The 21,062-nt window shown below is 39.1% G+C and overlaps 1 protein-coding gene across 1 annotated transcript; it reads left to right on the forward strand.

Moving 5' to 3' along the window:
* Positions 1–1,407: 1,407 nt before the first annotated feature.
* On the forward strand, positions 1,408–3,992 carry PRMT6 (protein arginine methyltransferase 6). Its single transcript, XM_021690156.2, has one exon. The coding sequence runs from the start codon at positions 1,411–1,413 to the stop codon at positions 2,536–2,538; it is 1,128 nt and encodes a 375-aa protein (XP_021545831.1). The 5' UTR covers positions 1,408–1,410; the 3' UTR covers positions 2,539–3,992.
* The last annotated feature ends 17,070 nt before the right edge of the window (positions 3,993–21,062 follow it).

The following is a 21,062-nucleotide window of genomic DNA, read 5'->3' on the forward strand; positions in this document are numbered from 1 at the left end:
TTCAAATTCCCCGGGGGAGCTTTTAAAACTATATGCCCAGGCTCCATGAAGTGGTTCTGATTTAATTAGTTTGAGGTGAGACATAAGCATGGGTATCTTTTAAAAGCTGCTCTACTGAGGAGCAAGAATTGAGAGCCCTAAGTTAGAAGTACAGCAGAGGATGCCAGGTCAATAAACCTATTCCATTAAATGAAGGATTAATAGAGAGAATGGGGTGAAGGAACTTTTTCCCCCAGAGAAGAAATACAGGCCCATTGGCTAAACAGACATAGTCCAAGACTACAAGAAAATAAAAGTCAATTTTCTTCAATGTCATTTTTTGGGGGCTGGGAGAAAATTTTATTCTCACAGTGTTAGGAACACAGACACTCATAGACATCACACATATTTCAAAGTATATTTTATTTCTATAATGAACAACACAGAGGGAAGAAATTAACACCTGACAGTTGACTGAAAGAAAAACAGAAGAGGAAGAGTTCCTTTCAATCTGGCCCAGACAAACAATCACACAGGAAAAAAAGAGTTGCTGTGGAAAAGTAATCACAAGGGAGGAAGGATTCAGTTACTTCTCAAGTTAAAAATCATAACTGGTTACCAGAATACAACTGGCAATGAGTTGCACTGTATCACATCACCCTTGCTTTTCAACTGTTCTTTAGTCTGGACCCTTCCAAGATTTACCTCTTGAAAGAGCCACTGAATTACCATAGCAGGACTAAGAGCCAAGTATTCTCCTGAAATAGAGACCAGAAACATAATTTGACTGCAATGAAGATTCCTCGTTGCTGGTGTGGGCGTGGGTAATTGAAGGCAAGAGTAGTCACATAATTTGTCCCAATCTTTCAGTTAACTTGCGGTCTCACTGGAATCAGAACCAAAGTTTTACACCGTCAGGGGTTTTCTTTGTTGTATTTACACCTTCTTTGCACCCTAACTCCACGGAAACAGAAAAGGAAAACGTGCAGTGCAATTTCTAAATCTCCATCTGGAGAGCTGTAAGAGCAGTAACGGTCCAGGTGAGGTGGCAGTGTGTGACCGGCGTCGCCCAGATTAATTCGGTGTAATAACATCAGGGAGTGGAGAAGACACGACAAGCATGGGTTTTTGGTCTTGCGGTCGAGTGGACTTCAGGAAGGGAGTGAAAGCAAAAGAGAATTGAGGAGCTAAGGGAAAGAGGAGGAATGTACAGGGCCATACTATTTGGGTGTGGCGGCTGGGAAAGGGATACCAGGACCTCAGAGGAGCAAAGAGTTGAGTGGAGCTCTGACGCTTCCGGCAGGCAACCGCCCGGCGACCCCCCAGGAAGTGGGAGGTGCGAGCGCACACTACAAGTCCCAGAAGCCCCCGCTTGCCGGAGCCCGCGCGGAGCCGCGCAAGGCCCGCCGGGAGTCGGTCGGAGCCGCCAAGATGTCGCAGCCCAAGAGAAGAAAGCTTGAGTCGGGGGGAGGCGGCGAAGGAGGGGAGGGAACTGAAGAGGAAGATGGCGGAGAGCAGGAGGCGGCCCTGCCGCGACCCCGGAGGGCTAGGCGGGAGCGGGACCAGCTATACTATGACTGCTACTCAGACATATCGGTCCACGAGGAGATGATTGCGGACCGTGTCCGGACCGATGCCTACCGCCTGGGCATCCTGCGGAACTGGGCAGGACTGCGGGGCAAGACTGTGCTGGACGTGGGCGCGGGCACCGGCATTCTTAGCATCTTCTGTGTGCAGGCCGGGGCCCGGCGCGTGTACGCGGTGGAGGCCAGCGCCATCTGGCAACAGGCCTGGGAGGTGGTGCGGCTGAACGGGCTGGAGGATCGGGTGCACGTCCTGCCGGGGCCGGTGGAGACGGTGGAGTTGCCGGAGCAGGTGGATGCCATCGTGAGCGAGTGGATGGGCTACGGACTCCTGCACGAGTCTATGCTGAGCTCTGTGCTCTACGCGCGGACCAAGTGGCTGAAGGAGGGCGGTCTTCTCCTGCCGGCTTCCGCCGAGCTCTTCGTGGCGCCCATCAGCGACCAGATGCTGGAGTTGCGCCTGGGCTTCTGGAGCCAGGTGAAGCAGCTCTACGGGGTGGACATGAGCTGTCTGGAGAGCTTCGCCACGCGCTGCCTTATGGGCCACTCGGAGATCGTGGTGCAGGGTTTGTCCGGGGAGGACGTACTGGCCCGGCCGCAGTGCTTTGCTCAGCTGGAGCTGGCCCGCACCGGCCTGGAGCAGGAGCTGGAGGCTGGGGTGGGCGGGCGCTTCCGCTTCAGTTGCTACGGCTCAGCGCCCATGCACGGCTTTGCCATCTGGTTCCAGGTGACCTTCCCCGGAGGGGACTCGGAGAAACCCCTGGTGCTGTCCACCTCGCCTTTTCACCCCGTCACGCACTGGAAGCAGGCACTCCTCTACCTGAACGAGCCTGTGCAAGTGGAACAAGATACGGACATTTCCGGAGAGATCACGCTGCTGCCCTCCCGGGATAACCACCGTCTCCTGCGCGTGCTACTGCGCTACAAAGTAGGCGACCAGGAGGAAAAGACCAAAGACTTTGCCATGGAGGACTGAGCGTTGCCTTTTCTCCCAGCTACCTCCCGAGGCGCCCAGACCTGCGTGGTAGAGGCGGCGGGGGGTCGGAGGAGAAAGGGAGATCCCACGTGCAAGTAGGGGGCAATATCTTCTGTCTCCCTTTTCCCTCGTGGCTCCTGGGGAGGGAGAGTGACTTCAGTCTCCCTTCGAGGAGATTCTTCTGGCGAAATTTATTTAAAAAGTGAATCCCGATACCCCCAACGATGGAAACAACTTGTTTATTAATGGGCTTTTTTAAGTCTCAAAAGCATGTGGTACCAAGCACTTGTATTTCTATTTCTTTTGTTTCACGGGAAGAAAGCAAACACACAGGAGAAAATACCAGTTTATGAAGCTCATGCACTTCCCTGACACCTCACATCTAAATCTGAAGCCAGGGAGAAGGGTAAAGGGGTTTAGTAGATTCCATAAATTTCCAGTATGACTTAAATATCTCTCTCAAGAGCCATATTCTGTCATTCTCTAAATTCCCTCCTTTCCTAGGTGCCTCTAGGCTTCAGTACTTCTTCCTCATTGTTTTTTTAAATAAACTTTGCTTCTGGTAATGAGAGGGAGAAGAGTGAGGAAGGAGTTTGAATAACCCTGTTCTTACACTTATGACTTCCATAGGGTGCTAAAGTTGAACACATTTCTCCACACATCTCCACAAATATATAATTGTGCAGCATACCCCAAAAATCTAGAAGGTACATTTAGGAGAAAAAGATCTGAAAGACAGTGAAGTGGTAGTATGGGCTTTTTTTTTTTTTTATTCTTTATTATTAAGATTTAACCAAGAAATTGTTTCATGTATGTTACATAATAGAGTTTTATGTGATTTTTATTAAACCAGCTGATAGAAGGTTTTCTGAACCTAACCCAAGGGTTTGTTCATTATATTGGGTAAATTGTTTAGGCTCTCTAAATTAAATATTTTCCCAGCTAGAGAAGTGCACTCATTTTAACTCATTTAAAGAGATCAGGTGATCTGGCCTACTTACATCAAGTGAAATTTCCTTTTTTAGCGTTGTTGGGTTTTTTTTCCTTCTTTTTAGCTCAGCCAAATGTTAAAGTTGTGAATTTCGGAAAATCATTTGTAATGAAGTGTGAGTCATGTTATCAAATTTATTTTACAGATGTTTCCCTCCTTAACCCTGTGGCAAATAAAACATTGGCATTCTATTTTTATAGATGAAGTAAGAAGTCTTGTGTACTGTGACTTATAATGCTTTTGCCTTTTTAATATTGTCAGTTCTTAAGAAAAGTGTTACAACCCCTTCAGGATATAGCTTCAGGGTAATTTATGCTTAATGTATGTTTTTTTCTTCATACTGGTAGCTTTTGTATCTTAATAGCAGGTGTGAAAAAGTGGTCTTTGAAGTGATCAACATAGTTTTGTTTATTGTAACTGAGTTTTCTCCTTTATTCATCACATATTAAAGTACCAAAGTATTATAACCAATTTGCTAAAATTTGATGTTAACACATGAGATCTTCCATTACGAAGGGAAACATACAAAATCAATGACTTTACAAGATCCAAGCAATAACAGCGATAGTTGTCACCATTTTGATAGTTAACAGTCTATGTAAATGATGCAGTCATAGCAAGGTAGACCTGATTTAAGCTAGAGGTATAAAATAGGTCCTTTTTTTTTAGGGTCAACTATATATTATAAGATGAACATTTATTTAGAATTTTAGTGTATGGTTTTGGGTAGATTTCTGATGTTATTTAACTTCCTGAAAGAATCCCTTTGCTGTATAAGCAGACAAAAGCGTTCCCCTGAATTCCATTTTTTTTAAAAATATATATCTTTTATAAATATGCCTGTATTACAGAGTTCTTGTCACCAGTATAAGCATGCAAAGAGAGCACCCGTTAAAACTTAAACTGTAGAAGCAAAAAGTATTTCATATTTAGGCAAGTAAACTTTAATATTCTTGTTACTGTTTCCCAAAAGAAAAATGAATTATAAAAATATAGCTGCTAAAGCAATTAGTCAAGTGGCAGCATAGCATATGGCTAAAAGCTAGGACTTGAGCCAGACAGATCCTGCTGGAACTTAGGCTCCCCACTATAACCATGTGACCTTGGGCAAAATACTTAACCTCTGTTTTTCTCCAGGGCTCTCATGCAAACAGTAGAACAATCATATATGATACATGTAATGCAGGGAATGTAGTTAATACATGTAGTTAATACATGCGAGCACATAGTACCTGGTACAAAATAAAATCTCAGTGATTCCTAGCTGTTGTAATTACAGAAAACTACTATGCAAACCTGCAGCATTTGGCCACTCCTCTACAGAATAAATATTCAACATTTTGATTTTCTTACAGGTTTGTTTGGCAGTATCAGCGTGGCTGTGTATGACGGACAGTGTATGACTGGACACCAGATGATCCAAGCCCTTTGGAGTGACAACACTTCCAGAAGGATGAGAGCGTGACATGCTCCAATATCCAGGCACTGTGCAGTCTCTGTGTGAGCTGGATTGCCTAGGGTCATTTGGACCACAGGAATAACTGTCAGCCCTAAGGAGGGAAAACATGATGAAGTTCTCCCTGCTTTCTTCAGACAGCTTACATTTATTTAGCACTGTGAAACTTTCCAAATATTTATGTTAATTCACTGGACCAATGGACATTTTATTGAGTATACCAGATAACAGTCATTGTGATAAGCACTTAGGTATACAAACCAATAAAACATAGTTTTGCTTCCAAGTAGGTATGTTCATAGGATAAACCAAAAAGGAAAATACGTCAACGATAATGGGCTACTTGGGATGCTGTAGGTGTTAGGGAGGGCAGATGATTACCTTCACTTTATATACTAGGAAAAAGAAACAGATATTGAAGGATTTCCCTAAGGTTATATAACTAATTCTTGACAGTTGAACACAAGTATCTTAATTCCTATCCCCAAACAACTTCTTAGTTTAAAAAAGTTCCATTGTAGATCTATCTTGTAGACCTGAAAGAGCCACCTTCGGTATATAGGATCTCAAGGTTGACATTATTAGGTATTCATAAAATATACCATGTACCCGTTTCCCTAACAGGGCTAAGTGTGGCATTCCTTCTGAGGCCCCCAAGAAACAATGCTCACTTCAGTAGCAAAGAAAAGTCGAGCTCTGACTATAGGTACTGGCATCCAATGAAATAAGTGTTCACTCATTTAATGATTTAATAAACACCAACCATCTAACAATTAAGTTCTATGATAAATAAGCAAATGCTACCCTCAACTTGGATACAGTAGGGGAATAAAATTACCTACATCAGTAGTTTGCACACATTCTTTAACCTGGAAAGACATCATCCAACTAAATCTCACCTCTGCTGGAGCAAAGATGAGAAGCCAGCCCTTTTGTCGGCTCTAACCTTAAAATTCCTCTCAAGTGCAAAAGTGTTACTTGTCATCACATAGATTAAGAGATCCTCAGAGAAAAATGTGATGGTAAGGAGGACGATGATTAATGAGACTATTTCTCAAAATTATTATATATGCTTGTAGGATAAGACATTTGAAACAAAAAATCTGGACCTTACTAAAGCCAAAATTTTAATAAAAAGACATGACGAGTAACATTGGAATTGTGCTTCTTTGGGAGCTTTGATGATAACAATCATCATTATTTCTAGTAATAACTTGGAATAAAGACTGATGAAGATTTCAGTTGATCAAGTAGCTACCTTTCTAACTCTTAAAAACAATCACTTATATGGGGCGCCTGGGTGGCTTAGTAGGTTAAGCATCTGCCCTCAGCTCAGGTCATGACCCCGGGGTCCTGGGATCGAGAGTCCCACATTGGGCTCCCTGCTCCTCCCTGCTCCTGGAGGAGTCTGCTTCTCCCTCTCCCTCTGCCCCTCCTCCTGCTTGTGCTCTCTTTCTCTCTCAAATATATAAAATCTTTTTTAAAAAAATTAAAAATAAAATAAAAATCACTTATAACAGACATTTTAGAATACAGAGAGCTGTAAGGAAAGAAAACATTCCTCCTTTCTCCAGGCTGCCCCCTGCACAAAAAGGAAGGTGGGATGGAAGTAAATCCTCCCCATACTTTTTAAAGTGCTTAACAGGCGTTCTTGCAATCATATGATGTACATATTTGTGAAAATCACATCACATTCTGCAAAATTGTGCACTAAAAGTAACTTAGAGAAAATTGGTTGGGTGGACAATCAAAACTTTGTAACCAGGAGTACTAAGAATACCAATAAAAATAACAGCAGTTAAAAAAAAGATGTTAATCCTAATAAACACTGCAGTAATAAGACAGCCTGATGGAAGAGCAAAAAGAAGAGTTCCTGAGACAAAGCAAAATGTACAAAAATGGAGTGGAGGTTTAATAAACATTTCAAGACCTAAAGCATGTGGCCAAATCATGCCAAGAGGAAGAACATAGGGTGTAATACATTCCTTTTTGACTAGTTGTGTTCAAGTGTGTCAGTGTACTTTCTGTTCAGTGGTTGTTGCCTGGTAGTATGAATAAACCAACCAATATCCACACTATGTTCTGACATTGTTCTTCTACTTATCAATATCATTTGAGTTTATTCATTTACAGAAACATGCATGGCAGCAGAACATTCTGTCCTTTGTTCAACTTCCAGAAATTAAAGGAATTCAAAGCTCCATTGGGTTTACAGATCTTTTCTTTTTAATGCAAATTTTCTTAAAAGGAGAATGGAGTGGAGATGGGGAGGTTTACAGGTGGCCATAACCATCCTTCAGTATGAATCTATTTATTGTATTATTTTGGTCACCGGTAAAGATCAACAGGAAAAGGGAATAGAAATCCTGACGTGTGTACAGTGAAAGGAAAATAGTTGAGTGTTCAATTATTGATGGTTGGATAATGGGATTGGAGACAGGGGGTGTTTCTCCAGAGTCCGGGGGCAACATAAAAATATCTTGGTGTCAAAGAGACATGAAGTTAGTGAGAGAAAACATAAGTGAAGATTAAGATCCCCATGCATACATTTTGCCCACATAACCATATCCTTAAGGTAAAACTTTTTCTGAAGTAATGGGCTCAGAACATAACTAAGAGTATTTTGATTGGCTACAAACTATTGCTTATTTTGATATTTGTCCTTAACCTCTCATTTCAGCTTAATTTCTAAACCGATTCAAGGACTGTTCTATTTAAGAACTCCTTAATCCTGTCAAATTTGTGAACAAAGCCTCCAACCTCCATTATCTCAAGCTATATGCAGTTTAGTAATGGGTGGTATGGAATGGGATGATATTAGATGTTTAAAAACAAACAAACAAACAAAAAACCAAACAAACCCCAAAACAAAAAACTCTTGAAGTTTTGCTCTTGGTAAAATTATCATATTTAAGAACAAAGTGTAGAATTCTAACTTTAACCAACTGAGCCACCCAGGGGCCCTAGTTGTTAGGGAGATATCATTTTTCCTTTTTTTTTTTGATTCATTATCTGATTTATTTTATACCAGATGATAATGCATGCATAGAGACATACAGTGAAAATAGCATATGCTGAAACTTTATACCAAATGATATTCAAATACACCAGCTACTGTTTCTCAGCATGTAGAATGCTTTTATGCAATAATGGTATATTAATCAAACTGTGCAAAGTCCCATTAAAATCAATGATGTATTAACTTTGTTTACCTCACATCAGTTATACGTAATAAGATAATGTTCTTCCATCCTAAGAAAAGTCCGTATCTATTATAAATTTTCATTTAAAGGAAACCCCGCCTTTTGTTAGACATGCCTCTGCATACATAGAGATAGTCCCAATACTTATATAAAGCATCCACATTAATTTTTATATCATTATTGAGTGCCTAATGTTCTATATGCATTTTAAGTACATTATCTTATTTACTCTTTGAAGGAGCTCTATGAAGTAATTCTATTATCAACCCCATCATACAGATGAGAAAACAAAGGCATGGAGTTTGGTAAATTGCCCAAGACCACGTGGAGAGTAAGTGACAGAGCTTAGGACTCATCTCCTGAAATCTGAGCATCTAACCTAGTACACTATCCTATCTATGATGCCTGGGCTCTCAGGAGTTAAGGTTTCATCTATAGTCGCTTAAAATAGGTGGGTCATTGTCTTATGCCAGGATCCCCATAAGCAGACCTTGAGACAAGGATACATATAAAAGTGTTTATCAAGAAGAGTTCCCAGAAAATGCCAGAAGGGCAGTTGGGAAGCAAAATTAGGAAGGGAAGGAGATGAGACTAGGGTGTGATAGTAAACCAGATCCTAAGAAAGGGAACTTTGGCTCAGTCCTGCAGAGATGCTCTGGAGACAGCACAAATCACATCTCAGAATGTCCCCAGTTAGAGAACAAGGTAGCTGGAACATTCATACCTTCTCACCCATCAGACATCGGTTAATGCCTGTCCCTGGGGAGATGTAAATTTCTAGGCACTTCCCAGCTCTCCTGGGTGGGCATGGCAGTTTTCACAGTCTAAGGACAGTCCCCCAGCTAAGGATTACCAGTGAAGAAAGTTGAAAGTACAGGGAGAGCAGATATACAAGAAAAAAAGGTTGAGGGCTGCAAAGTGACACATGGGGAATAAATGGAGCACTGGTAGGATATGGCTACTATCATAATTATCCTTTCTGAGATTCCTTTACATTCTAAGTTGTTAAATAGTTATGGACACTTTGCTTATGTCCCTCTTTCACTATTCTTTTATTTTTTTTTGAACTTTTTTTTTTTAAGATTTTATTTATTTGCGAGAGAGAGAATGAGAGACAGAGAGCATGAGAGGGAGGAGGGTCAGAGGGAGAAGCAGACTCCCTGCCGAGCAGAGAGCCCGATGCGGGACTCGATCCCGGGACTCGATCCCGGGACTCCAGGATCATGACCTGAGCCGAAGGCAGTTGCTTAACCAACTGAGCCACCCAGGCGCCCTCACTATTCTTTTAAAAGCTGCATGAATAAAGTATAAATATAATAAATGTGTAGAAGGAAAAAGTTAATTTTCTATTCCCCACAGTTTAGAATGTATCTTTCTATTATGTCTTCTTATATACCCGTTTATGTAGGTTTTTCTTAATAAATATATAGACATATTATACGTGTTACTCTGAAAACTATTTTGGGGGGATTAAAATACATATACTAAATGTCGAAGTCAATGTATGTATCTATAACTTATTCTTATTAATAGCAATATGAAAATGTATGGTATGCATAATCCATAATTTATCCAACCAATTCTCTATTGATAGACAGTGGTTTGCAATTCTTGGCTGCTACAAATTTTACTTACCTTTCTCTTTTTCTATTCTCTTTCTAGGTAAGCTCAGCTCATCCATTCCCATTACGATAAATAGTATACCATCCATATGCTGATGATTCCCAGATTTATATTGTTATCCCTGACATCTCTCCTGCATTTCAGACTCATATGTACAACTGCTTAATTGTCATCTACACTTGGACATGATAGGCATCTCAAACCTAACATAACCAAACTGGTTTATATAAATAATGTTATGTATATAATTATATACATAATTTTACCATATATGTATGTATATACCGGTTTTGCTTGTTTTTTCAAAACCAGTATATATTTATTAAATATATTTTTTAAATAGCCAGAACCTCAACCCTCTACCCAACTCTATCTTGAGTCAAGTTAATAAGCTTCTTGAAGACTTGACAATAGCACAAATCATTACATCAGATTATTATCATGGGTCTATATTGATTGCTTGTTTCGTGAGGCTACTATGTTTGGTATTGGCATATCAAGAAGTATAGCACAAAGTCCTGGGCTGAGTCTTAAGTGGAGAGCAAGCATCTCAATTTTTCAAAGGTAACGAGAATTATAACACACCGTATGTTCAGTGCCAAATGAATCACGCAGACAAGTATGATTATAAGAGTTTGGTCATTGCAAGATGGGGAAATCAGAGCTTCTCATTGAAAATGGAGGAATGGAACTGGAGCTTTCAGATTCTCAGGCATGTCAAGATTCCAGCTTATGTACTCTCCACTTGGAACACCTTTCCTTAGACCATATGTTTCACTCCTCTCTCTTCTTTCAGTTCTCTGCTTACATGTCACCTCAGAGTGACATTTCCTTGACTACCATAATGAAAATAGACCTCTTCTCCACCACAGATACCATTTTCCCCCTTGTTATCTGAAATTCAGTTATTTACTTGTTTAGTGTCTTTCTCATAAGATTTGTGAGAATAGGAATCTTGTCCCCGTCATTCATCACTATCTATCCATTGCCTAAACCATTATCTGGCACAAATTAGGTATTCAATAAATAATTGCTAAGTAAGTGGGCCTTGTAAACCAAATGGAACTTCTATAAGAGGACAGAGTAGGCATTCTAGGCAAGGAAAATGGTTTGAAAAACAAGTGCTTAGTGTTTTTCAATCACGGTCTATAGATGGAAATTGCAGTGATATCAGGCATGCTGAAAATATCACAGTTGGACAGTGCAAATGATTGGGCTTGCCAACACTAGAAAAATCTCTAGTGAGTTTATAGCCAGTGAACCTGGGTGGTCTACCAATATTCCCTGAGCACACAGAATAAATCTTGTCAAAGAGGACTGGGTTGGATCTTTAGAAATAAAATTTTGAAAGGCATAAGAAAAATAAAAGTATTGATAAGACTTTCAAAATGATTCCTTTTTTGGGATTCCCATGAACAAAAGAGAAAGACCAAAAACTACGACAAAGGATAAAAATGAAACCAAGGTATAATTTATTAAGGTCGATGAAATCTTTTTTTTCAAAGTTATATTTTGACAACCAGTTTACTCAGATTTCTCCCCAGTTACTCTTCAGCAAGTAGATATCAGTCTTCTCTTCCCCACGAGGCCTGAATGGATGAGATCCCACAGAATTTCCCAAAAGCCACTGAAGGAATCACAGACCTGTGTGTTCTTCATTCATTATCAGCCTCAGTGCTTAATTCATCTTTAAATGATATGGACAAACACATCCTATGGACCTTATTTCTGCACACATACAAGTTTCCTTCAATCAGATTATAACCAAGAATGAAATTCTCCAAACAAAATGGGACAAATAGGGTGCCTAGGTGGCTCAGTCAGTTAAATGTCTACCTTTGACTCAGTTCACGATCACAGGGTCCTGGGATAGAGTCCCATATTGGGCTCCCTGCTCAGCGGGGAGCCTGTTTCTCCCTCTCCCTCTGCCTGCCACTCCCCCTGTTTGTGAGCTTTCTCTCTCTCAAAAATAAATAAATAAAATCTTTTGAAAAATGGGACAAATATTTTATACTTATTGAGTCATTTGGGTTATGTTTACAATGCCATTTTAAAAAGTATATTGACATGGGGCACCTGAGTGGCTCAGTTGGTTAAGCGTCCTACTCTTGATTTCAGCCCAGGTCATGATCTTAGGGTCCTGAGATCAAGCCCCAGTTTGGGCTCTGTGCTGTGTGTGGAGCCTGCTTAAGATTCTCTCTCTCCTTCTCCCCTCTCGCTTTGCCCCTATCCCTTCACAGGTTTGCTCTCTCTCTCTCTCTTAAAAAAAAAAAAAAAAAATATATATATATATATATATGTAAATATATATAGAGAGAGAGACTATATAGACACATTTTAAATATGGGCAATTTGTTGTATGTTAAACAATAAACTGTTTTAAAGATATTGAAAAATCATATTTTCATGGTATCCGTGTTCTCTATATTAGACTGAAATATTTCTGTCACCACAAGAAAGAATCCATGAGCCAACTTCCCCCAAAGTGAAAGTTTCGTTCTAGGATTCAATTTGGTCATCAAGGAACTTACTTTGTGGAGTCCATTTTGCATTTATCTAATTTACCCTGTTAGTCAACTGTGCACATAAACACACACATGTGCCCACATACACACATGCACACACACACACACACACACACACTTTTTAGAAATGTTTAAAACAGACCAAGAGGCAGCATCTATTGGGCGAATGTGATTCAATTCCTGAGAAACATGGTGGTATCATCCCAATAAACATCATGCAATTCTCTAGTTCCCTTTCCTTCATGCATGCTGCCACACTTGCCTGTCTAGAATGTCCATCTTCTCCCTTTTCCTTCCTTGTCCAACCTTTAAGATCTGCTTAAATTCTACCCTCCTACTAAGTATTTCCTCATCTCCTCTGATGGAAGGAATCTCTTCACAATCTCATATTATATTTTGATTGCTTTACTCTTTGAGGCCTTACTGGGTCTACTTTTGATTAGTTTTATTGTCCTGTAAGGGCAGGGCACGTTTCTGGTTCATCTTTACATTGTCTACCTTACCCAGCATATAGTATTCCATTGTTTTTATTCTGTAACGCTCTGTGTTTCTTCCTATTCCTCATAAGGGAAGAGAGTGTTTTTGTAGTTAAGGCAGAATTCCTGGCCATAGATGAAATTGGCATCCATATATTAGAAAATTCTATTATTAAAAGAATATCGAAACACTGCATCCCAAACAAAAGATGGTATATTTTTAATTGAACAATAAGTTTGAGACTAAGTTCTGTCTGGCAAAATAATAAAACACCTATTTATAAAATAAAAATTGAACACGTTATTGTTCCTAAAAAAAACTTAACCAATCTACAAGTTTTAGTGGAAAGAAATTCATCGAAAATAATGCATATACCAGTTTCTTATATAATTAGAATAAATTATAATTAAATAATTATCATTAAAATTGCTTCAGTATAATGTTTATGGTTCATCCGTATTTACTCTATACATACGAAATGTGACATCACTATAAAGTGTAATTATTTTCAGAAACCTTAAAATAAGTGTCTTTAATTAAACATTTCTCACAACATATTAACTGTAAGTCACTTTATCTCAGAAAAAAATAGGCAATATTTTAACTAGATCTTGACAAAAATGCATTAAATCTATTTTTTAAAATGTTTTATTACTTGCAAGTTTCAGCCTGCTGTGATTTTAAAATAGCCAAGTTATGAACGGCTGAAAATTGGAGTTTATAATGGAAATACTGACAGACCCCTAACTTTCAGAAGGACGAACGCCCTGCTGTAATAACATGGGCTGAGGCTGCCTGAGTCAGGGCGGCCACGTGACCAGGCTGCTCGATGTGGGATTTTCAGACACAAAACTGGTTGAATAATTGCCGAACGATTTTCCTGTCTCTAAAATTGTACGAAAGTCATTTCTTGTTTTGGGAACTCCTTTTCTCTAAAAAGTTATTGTAACAAACAAGTTATGAAGGCCCCCTTTTTCTTTTGTCAACAATGTCCCCTTCCTTACTTATCTTGTCTTCTCCCATTGCTGGTTTCTGCAAAGCTTTCCCATTTCCGCATACTGCATGTCCCTCCACCAGTTAGTTATTTAAGCCAAAAAATGAGAGGTCAGTTGTAACTCATGTGACTTCTTCACCACGCCTGACTGGCTGCAAATACTGAGGGTTTTACTGCCAAAATATGTTTTGAAACCAGTTATTCCTTATCATCACTGCCATCACCTTAGTCCATGGCAATGAAAACTCAGGCCAAGCCCATCACAGTAGCCTCCTAACTTGCATTTCAGGATAACCAACAGCCAAGGATGGAAAGTTCTTATTTATAGAATCCCAGCAAATGAAGTGGTAAGAATAATAGCCTGACAAAATCACCATTTCACAACCCATAATGAAATAATGGATCTTTGCAATGATCATCCATGGTTGCTAAAACCAGGAGGGGAGTGGTTAATGGAGAATTTCCTTTCTTTTTTTTTTTTTTAAGATTTATTCATTTATTTTAGAGAGAGAAAGAGAGAGAGAGAGCTGGGGGAAGGGTGGAGAGAGAGAGAGAGAGAAGCAGACTCCCCACTAAGTGTGGAGCCCGACCCAGGGCGGGATCTCAAGACCCTGAGATCATGGCCTGAGCTGAAACCAAGAGTCAGTCGCTTAATGGACTGACCCCCCCCACCCCAGGTGACCCAATGGAAAATTTTCTAATGAAGAATCAGGCTTCCATGCTCAGAAACCATCAATTTGGTAAAATCTGTTATTATGAGTCTTAAAACATGATGAATGCAACAGGAAGCATACTTGCCTAAGATATTGAACCTGAATCTAGTCAGGCCTCCAGATTTATGGGAAATATAGGTAATGAAAGAATAAGTTAAACAACACCATGGAGAAGCAATAGCCAAATCCAAAATGTGAGAATTCTACAGAAAAACAATAGCCTAATTCCTCCAACAAGTCAATGATGTATAAAAGGTGGAGATGAGGGGTTGCTTTGCTATAGACTAAGAGTCTTAAGAGACATAACAACTAAATACAATATGAGGACCTGACTGGGTCTGATACAAACAAACCATTTGTAAAACTCACATGTGAGACAATGAGAGAAATTCAAATATGGACTATATCAAAAATGAAGAAATTATTGTTAATTCTTTAGTTATGAAAATGGCAATGAAATTGTTTTTAAAAATGTTTGTATCAGAGATACATAAAAAAATACTTGTGGATGAAATTACATGATATATGGGATTTGCTTTAAAATAGTCCAAGAAGGGCGCCTGGGTGGCTCAGGTCATGATCCCATGGTGCTGGGATCGAGCCCCACATTGGGCTCCCTGCTCGGCAGGAAGCCGGCTTCTCCCTCTCCCACTCCCCCTGCTTGTGTTCCTGCTCTCGGTATCTCTCTCTCTCTGTCAAATAAATAAATAAAATCTTTAAAAAAAATAAAAAAATAAAATAGTCCAAGAAAAAAAAAAAAGGAGGGGTGAAGAAGGAAGAAGAGTGACATATGCTGAAAACTGTTAGAGCACACTATTATAGCAGTTCATTAAACTATTTTCTATATTTTATGTATATGAGAAATTTTCCCAGAGAAATCATTTTTAGAAGATCATTTAAGTCCTATAGAAAAGAAATGATAATGACTTTGCAAAGGTGGTCACAGTGGAGAAGGAGAGAAATATACACAATTGAGATATATTTTAAATTAATAGGAATTGTTAATGACTGAAGGAGAAGGTGAAGGAAAAGAGAGGTATCAAGGGTAATTCCCCGGTTGCTGGTTTGAGCAACTGCCTACATAATGGTGCAATTTCCTGAATACATTTAGACCAGAGAAGCATAGGTTGGGGACGGATTAGAAACCAGTGCCATACATCTGATATTTATAAACATATTATTTTGGAGTGATAATTCAATTATAGTCAAATATAATAAACAAATTGATTGGAAGAAAATGTTTCTTTTGCGGTGATGCAATGGGAGTTACACTGGCTGCTTGAAATTCATTGTGCAGTAAGGATTTAAATGTTCAACATCTTTTAATGAGTTGTGAAGGAGTAGACTTCAAAGTATGTAAAAATGATAGAGTCCTTCTGCTATCCTAGATGAGCATTTGTCCCTAAGTAGTGACATCAGTTAACACTCCAGAGCCGCATAAAAGTAGCTGCTTTATCCCAATTAAAAAAGAACAGTCGTTTCAACAGTCTTGCTTTCCAGACAGAATAATATTTCGCCCATAATCTCACAAGCCATAAGCACATGATATAATGGCTGAAAGCTCAGACTGCTTAGATTCAAATTCTCACACAAACATCAGAAGGGCAAGAGTGTATTGTCCCTGGACTAAAATCCTCCACCCCTATCTTGAGGTTTAGGACTTAGGGTTGTAAGTAGCAGCAATGAAGAGTTAGTGTGCTTGAATTCTGTTTTGAGAGGTATAAACCTTTGGGAGTATCTTCCAATGCGGAAACACAGTTTTATCATAGGCGGGGATATGTGTCTTTTTTTTTTCCCTTTGGAAGGGAGGGGGGGGAAGAAAAAATTTTTGGGGGGGGGGGGGGGAGGAATGACTTTACCAGGAAAGCATAATAGGATTGTTTATTGAAATGCTATCAATTAGGTTGCATTTTTCAAGAAATTTTTGGGGACTTTGGTTAGATTGACAGAAGTAATCTAGGTTTTTTTATTTGATAGTCTTGATTCAAGACTATCCCCTAAGTGATAGGGAGGATTATTTCTAGAAGTACTTAATATCAACTACATGTTGATCTTTTTTAGCAATTTTGTTTTAATAAGATAACACCTGATTATATCTCTGAATTCTGGATGTGGTCTACCATGGTTGCCTGTGCACCACAAATAACAACAGTAATATTTTGCCTCTGAATAATGCAAAGCTCACAGATTTTTTAAAAATTTATCCTTACAACCTTTCCTTTAGAAGAGACAAAGTTTAAGATTCCCATTTTTCTGAAAAAGAAAGTAAAGCACAGATATTAAAAAGCACTATCCCCAGATCTATCAGGTTTCTTTGACTTACAGTTTAATTCTTAGGCCACAAAATCTGTACGGGTAAAAATGTAAGCTAAATGGAGCATTTAGGAAATCACTGAAAGGAGGTTCTAACACCACCTGCTCTGTCTTCTGAATTCACTTCCAGCAAGACTCACTTCAATTCAACAAGCACGGATTGAAGACCTCCCATGTTTAAGATCGAGAACTGTGTTAGAAGGCAAAAATATCAATTAGTGATCAATTGAAATAGAAACCTGGGCCCCAAACCTGTTAGGTTCATTTAGTAGGTCTTATTTTTTAAAATAAAAAATGACAGATTGCTACCTATGTTGATACCATTGGACTTAACAGTTTTGTTCTTATTGTTGTTTTGCTAATGATGATCATGAATTTCTAACTCACTGATTTTTCAATGCAACAGACAGAATTGTTCAAAATTCTTGTCCCATCCAAGGAAAACAAAACAAAACAAAACTGTAACTACCGTGTTTCATATTTGATTCTAAATTGGGCAATCAGCAGTCCGTTCCCTTCCCAGTGGAGGGCCTCTCTCCTATACCTCTTGATATAGCTAGTTCTATACTGATCCATGCGACTACACAGTTGCTAACTGAAGTTTGATGCTTATTCTGATTTTATTTTGGAACATCCCTCATTAGTTAATACAGCTTCTCAAATGTACTAGGTACTCAATAAATATGGATTAATTTTTAAATTATCAAATTCCAACATTTCTGAATTATAGGACTGTTATATAAAAGTCTATATAATGTCTGTATATTATAATGTTATATATTATGTTATATATGAGAGTGTGGATGTTTGAGTATGCAGTTAAGCCAGTTAAGGGACCCAAGGGAGATTGGAAGTTATTTTTTGAACAAGACAGTTGAAGGGATAAAAAAGAAAAGAAAAGAAACTGGCCACTTTAAGAAAAATAATTAGATTACAAATCCTCTTGCATTATCAGAAAGGTTGTGCCTTTGGCGGAAAATAGGCTAACAATGCTTTTCAGAAGTCCAAAATATCAAGGTCATTGACTGAGTAAACAGAAAGGTAAGGTTAGTGACATTGGAGAGGAAGCATAGTAATATCTCTCTCTATCTATCTACCTACCTGTCTGTCTGTCTAACTATCTATGGAGGGGGGGGGAGAAAGGGGGGCTTATTTTAAGGAGTTGGCTCATTATGGAGGATTGGAGAGTCTAAAATCTGTTGGGATAAGCTGGCAAGTTGGAGACTCATGGGAGTGTTGCAGTTCAAGTCCAAATTCAGTTCACTGGCAGAATTCCTTCTTGCTGGGGGTAGGTCAGTCTTTGCTCTGTTAAGGCCTTCAACTGATTGGATGAGGCCCACCTACACTACAGAAGGTAATCTCATCCAAACAACACCTTCACAGAAAACGTCCAAAATAATATTTAACCAACTATCAGGCCACTGTGGCCCAGCCAGCCTGACACACACAAAAATAACCATCACAGAAGATAATTTTTGTAGGTGTTCATATTTATAAAAGTAGGCTATGTGGCAAATTTGGGTGATTGAAAAAGAAGATCCATCTTTTGGTGAGCCATCTGTTTGTTTACTGTTAATGTGAACTGCCTGGAATCATAGCTATTTTAAACCAGCATTATTACAACAAATTACAGGAACTGCATATGCTGAAAAAAAAACTGGCCAGTAAAACATATTGATGAATAGTTATTGACAGCTTTTATACAGACGTGCATTTGCAAAAGCGAGTCCATATTTTTGCAACAGGCATTCTTATCGAAAAAATACACAGGCCATAGTATGCATATAGGCTAATCTTAGGAAAAACATGAACCGAATATGCAAGAATTGCTCCAGTGTTCAGAGATAGCATCTGGAAAACAGGATCCATATTTTGATACAAATATATAGTCAAGAAAGAGGGATGCACACTTGTGGAAAGCATTTGCTTGGGGTACTATGATGTTATTTGTTGAAATGCTTAATTTATATAACTGTTTTTTCCGCAAAAGGAATAAAAAAAGTTTTTTCTTCTAGAAATATTTAATTACTTCATATCCCTGCCTTTATTATTAATTTTTTTCTGTTTTACTTTCAGCCTGGAGAGTAACTCCACAGATACAGAATGTTTGCTAATCACATAATGTTCTGCACTTAGCAATGCCTTGAAATATCCTGAAATTATTTCACCCGTTGGCACCTAGGGGCATCCAGTGCCAAAACTTGGCATTGTAGAAGTTAAGTTACTAATTTCCTCTCCATGTAAGGTAAATATCCCTTAACTGACTGAAATAATTTTCTAGTTACTACCAATAGAATCACTAAAGATTCTGATTTATTCGCCATCTTTTGCAAAATAACTGCCATTTTTTTAAAAAAAAATCTATATTTGTGCTCATGCCACTTTTTGTCCCAGAAAAGTGTTTCTCTTTCAAGCCCTGTTTAAAAATATTCCTTCCAAAAAAAAAAATTCTTGAGGTGACTTTGCCTCTAAGAATCCAGCTCAGGACCTCTGTCTTTGGGCTTGTAGGTATTCTCTGACATGTGTGCTCACACAGAGGGTGGCAAGACCAAATAAATATTTGTGTCATGGATGACCATTACTCTTGCTGGGCACTCAGAGCCAAAGTGGATGTGCCAAGAAAGATTTTCTTTAGAGCTTCAGGAGATTCAACCTATGGAGTCCCTGGGGGCTAGCCCCAAGAAGCTCTTCTTGATTGAAAGATGAGCGGATGAGGAACCAAAACCAAGCCCCGGTCAACATCTTGTTCAGTGGTTCTCCATTATGTCCACCCATCAAGTTCTTCCTTCTCTTCTCACTCTTTGAAAATTTTACTGGACTTACTGTCTAAGCTTTAAGCACCTCGTCTGTCAACTACTCCATTTCTGAAAACACAAACTTGTTTCTCATCTCCAAAGTTTTTCCTCTGGTTCATGCCCCATGTATTCTGCTCCCACCACTGGAATTGCTATTCAAATAATCTCCTTTAGTAACAGATATCGATGGTCCATTAAAATAAGATCTATAGCATGATAAAATAAGACCTGAAGTCATTAGAAATATACAATGGAATATTATACAGCCATCAAAAGGAATGAAATCTTGCCATTTGCAACGACGTGGATGGAACTGGAGGGTATTATGCCAAGCAAAATAAGTCAATCAGAGAAAGACCTGTATCATATGATCTCACTGATATGAGGAATTCTTAATCTCAGGAAACAAACTGAGGGTTGCTGGAGTGGTGGGGGTTGGGAGGGATGGGGTGGCTGGGTGATAGACATCGGGGAAGGTATGTGCTATGGTGTGTGCTGTGAATTGTGTAAGACTATTGAATCACAGACCTGTACCTCTGAAACAAATAATAATTATATGTTAAAAAAAGAAGATAGTAGGAAGGGAAAAATGAAGGGGGGTACATCAGAGGGGCAGATGAACCATGAGAGACTATGGACTCTGAGAAACAAACTGAGGGTTCTAGAGGGGAGGGGTGTGGGGGGGATGGGTTAGCCTGGTGATGGGTATTAAAGAGGGCACGTATTGAATGGTGTTACACGCAAATTATGAATCATGGAACACTACTTCAAAAACTAATGATGTAATGTATGGTGATAAACATAACATAATAAAATAAAATAATAAAAAAAGAAATATAAATACAAGCTTATCTGAAACAGTCCCAGGATAGCAAAGAAAAGGAGGAAGAATAAAAGTGTTAACTTCCCACATTAAAACAGATTGAATGTTCTTGTTCTGCTATATCTATGCAGGAAAATCAAGAGGCTCAATAAATGACATTTTCTTTGGAACCCTCATAAATACACATTTCTTTTAAAATGGTTTCTCAGAATGCGCCCTGCAGTACTTTTCTGTTATTGGCTTCATCTGTGTCTTCTCTAGCAGAAGCAATTTATCTTCCCATCTCCATCTATTACTATGTGGCCAGGTTATGACATTCTGGCAACACTGCCTGAGCTCTGGATGGGACACTTGAGCTCTGAGAAGACTGGAGCAAGGCAAAAGGTTGGCATCTTTCCCTACAGGGTTGAAGGAGAGAGCGATGCAGTTGGCTCTCAATTCCTGCTGGACTTATCTGCCATTATGAAAGAGAGGTAGATGAGAGAGGAAGGGGGCAAAGAGGAATGAAAAAAGAAAAAAGAAAAGAGAAGAAAAGAAGAAAGAAAGAAGAAAGAAAGAAAGAAAGAAAGAAAGAAAGAAAGAAAGAAAGAAAGAAAGAAAGAAAGAAAGAA

Source organism: Neomonachus schauinslandi, chromosome 4 (assembly GCF_002201575.2).
Source record: "Neomonachus schauinslandi chromosome 4, ASM220157v2, whole genome shotgun sequence".
Classification (NCBI taxonomy): domain Eukaryota; kingdom Metazoa; phylum Chordata; class Mammalia; order Carnivora; family Phocidae; genus Neomonachus; species Neomonachus schauinslandi.